The following is a 2944-nucleotide window of genomic DNA, read 5'->3' on the forward strand; positions in this document are numbered from 1 at the left end:
AGTGATTATGTGGTGTAACAGCGCCTTAAGATGAACTGCGTTTCTTTTGTCTCATCATCGTTATTGGCCATATCCGTCTCCCTCATGGCTTCGTCCTGGACAGGTGGAAAAGTGCGTTCCTCTAAAACTCCATAACTGACATGCGGACACTCCGTCTTCTACTCCATCAGCGCCAGATGCTGGCGCTTGGTACATGAGATACACAACAGGAGAACATATCCCTGTAAGCCAGACAGATAACTGTACGACCGGCGAATCCTCCCAACCGCGTCCAGATCATCGCCGCATGCTGCCGATGAGCTCGCGCTGCGCCTCACGGTCCCTGCCCGCCTCGCTCAGACTACCCACGCTCCGCAGGTCGCCCACAACGTCCTTGGCCTTGCCGAAGTAGACCTCCTGCAGCAGATTACGCATCTTCAGCTCCATGTCCTCGACAAGCTTGCCGATGTTAGCTATTTGCTGCTCGTCACTCTCGGCCGGCAGCTCCTGCTCGATCTGCCGCGTCATGTTACCGCTCAGGTCCATATCGCCGAGGCCGGTGCTGCTCGTGGAGAGCGACAGGATGACGGTCGAAGTCAAGTTGTACTGGGTCATGCGGGCGCGGTCGATGGCTTCGAAGACGTGGATCGAATCCCAGGAGCCCTCGCTAGCACTTCCGGGCTTGGCCTCTGGGGAAGAAAGAAAAAAAAACTTGTGTTAGTCTTTGTTGATACAATAAATACGTCCTTGTCAAACATTCCGCTAGGCCCCCAAATCTTGGGGCTCGCAAGGTAAGACCCATGATTCAAGTTCCTGATCGATCGAAGCGTCTTCCGATTGTCACAGATCTCAGGTCTTAGATCGCAAGTAACGCAAACAGTAGCGCAAGTTGCACCCCTGATTGCAGTGCACTCGACCCCCTGGCACATTGAACACACCACTGGTAGATTCCAAACAATGTGTACTTTCGGTGACGCTGCAAGCCACATCTAGGCCAGGTTAAGACCCGGAGGCAAGTCCCCCCTGGCCCTTTCTAGCCGAGGTCATAGAGCCATGCATATTCGTAATAGTGTTTGTAGAACCACTCCTCCGTACTGGAAACCGAAAGGAAGCTCAACCCACGGGCAGATAACGTAGAAAGAAACAACACTGTCCCACTCACCCTTCTTCAATAAGACAACGCCGGCGAACCCGTCGTCGAGGTTCCAGAAGTAGACGGAGCTGACGCCGCCCTCGTAGTAGAGCTCGCGGTAGACGTCAAAGGCCTCGTTGGCCTTGACCTCCATGCGGCGGACCTTCTCGCTCGGGGTGGCGCCGCCGCCGCTCTCGCCGCCGCCTGCAGCGCCCAGCGGGGGTCGAACTCGTTGGACCAGGGGGAGCGGTAACTGTCGCCGTCGCGGTTGTAGTCGCACAGCAGGTAGTCGCGCCCCGTCTGCTTGCAGCGGCGGACGCTCAGGGGCTGGTCAACCGAGGAGAGCAGGTCCTCGGTCAGGTCGGGCGCCAGCGAGATCAGGCTCTGCAGGTGCTTCGTCGTGTGCTTCGGATTGAGGCGGCGGAGGAGGTCGCTGCGTTGGTCGGACAGGGAGAGGGGTTAGCTTTCGGTGTTTGTTTGCAATTGGGACCCCGAATTGGGTGGGCAGATCGGGGCAGATCGGATGCTTACAGGGCCGAGTCGAAGGGGTCGGCGGACGCCATCTTGTCTGCAGGAAGAAGGGAGACTTCGGAGGGTGCGTCTGGGGTCTGGCGGGAATTGTTTGGTTTGGCAGAGGTCGAAGTTCGAGGTTTCAATGTCTGTTTGGTTTGGTTTCCTGGTGATGCCAGCATCAATCGTGGTGGGGTTTCAGGGAAGGGGGGATTGGGGGGGAGCTTTGGCCTGGGCGTTTCGGGGGGGCTACTACCAGTCAGGTTAGGCTAACACAGTTGGGGGTGAGTGGGTGCATCCGTGCCTGTCTGCGTGCTCCGCCGGGCCTCCGCCGGGCCTCTCTCCCGGGCCTTGGACTCTCCCCGTCTGGGAGATTCACGACGGAGGCGCGCCTTTCTCAGGAGACCACGTCACTCGAAACGATATGTTTTGTCCTCCCAGCACGGTGGCGTAGTGTGTAAAGTATGCTTTCCACTGAGGCTTATTCTTGGTGGCTGCTATTAAGGTCATATCATCCAAATCGAGCTCATGGTCCACGACTAGGCTGCGAAGATTGGGCAGAAGGCCGTCTTTGGCACTCCTGTGGAGCTTGACGATGCACAGCGAGAGCCAAGTATCCCTTTATCTCCCCAATCGAAGAAGCCAGCAGCCTTTCGAGCTTCACGGTCCGTGACGTCCGGCTGGTACGAGTGGCGATGGAAGTCGTCTTCGCAGGCGACCACCACTTCAAGATTCTCCAGGCTCCCAGGCAGATACCAGAAATTGACTGTCGCTCTAGTCAACCCCTCCAGGTCGATCCGTAACCTCGTCAGCCTGGCTAGTGTTGAGAAGCATTCAAGGGGCTTGACAAGGACATCTTCGGCCAGGAATCTTTGTGGCAGCTCATGGGCGTATTCCCGGTTCACCCATAGGATCTCTTCCAGCCTGCCTTTTACAGGTTGCAGACACCCTGAGTCGATCGCATTGTTGCCTGTGAGAATATCTGACCACGAATCCGTATTCAGTTCCCATGATAGATGTTTCAGAGCTGGACATTGCATCAACATGCGCCTGACGCTTTCGAGGCTCATATGTATGCCCTCCATTGCTAGAGATTCCGGGCTTATTGGCAACGGCAACGGAACTTGCGGTGAAAGACTGAGGCCCTCCGAGCCTTCGATTTTGTACACCAACTGCTGTATATCTCCAAGAAGCGTGATATTAGCTGCCTCAAGAGGAAAATGCGTCTCTCCTGGAATCATATATAACTGAACAGTGAGGGTCCTTATTGGTGTTGGCGCCTGTGTCCTTTCAGCCGTCACGGTATGCAGACAATGGTTGAGC

The 2944-nt window shown here is 56.1% G+C and overlaps 1 protein-coding gene across 1 annotated transcript; it reads right to left on the reverse strand.

The window, feature by feature from the left end:
* Positions 1 to 276: 276 nt before the first annotated feature.
* PG998_001622 (f-actin capping protein- beta subunit domain-containing protein) lies at positions 277 to 1674 on the reverse strand (the record flags this gene model as incomplete). Its single annotated transcript, XM_066868440.1, has 4 exons — positions 277 to 668; positions 1142 to 1339; positions 1366 to 1544; positions 1643 to 1674. 4 exons carry the CDS (start codon positions 1672 to 1674, stop codon positions 277 to 279), a joined length of 801 nt encoding a protein of 266 aa, XP_066736855.1.
* Positions 1675 to 2944: the final 1270 nt, after the last annotated feature.

Source organism: Apiospora kogelbergensis, assembly GCF_038363985.1.
Source record: "Apiospora kogelbergensis strain CBS 113332 chromosome Unknown utg000001l_segment0_segment0, whole genome shotgun sequence".
NCBI classification, from domain to species: Eukaryota; Fungi; Ascomycota; class Sordariomycetes; order Amphisphaeriales; family Apiosporaceae; genus Apiospora; species Apiospora kogelbergensis.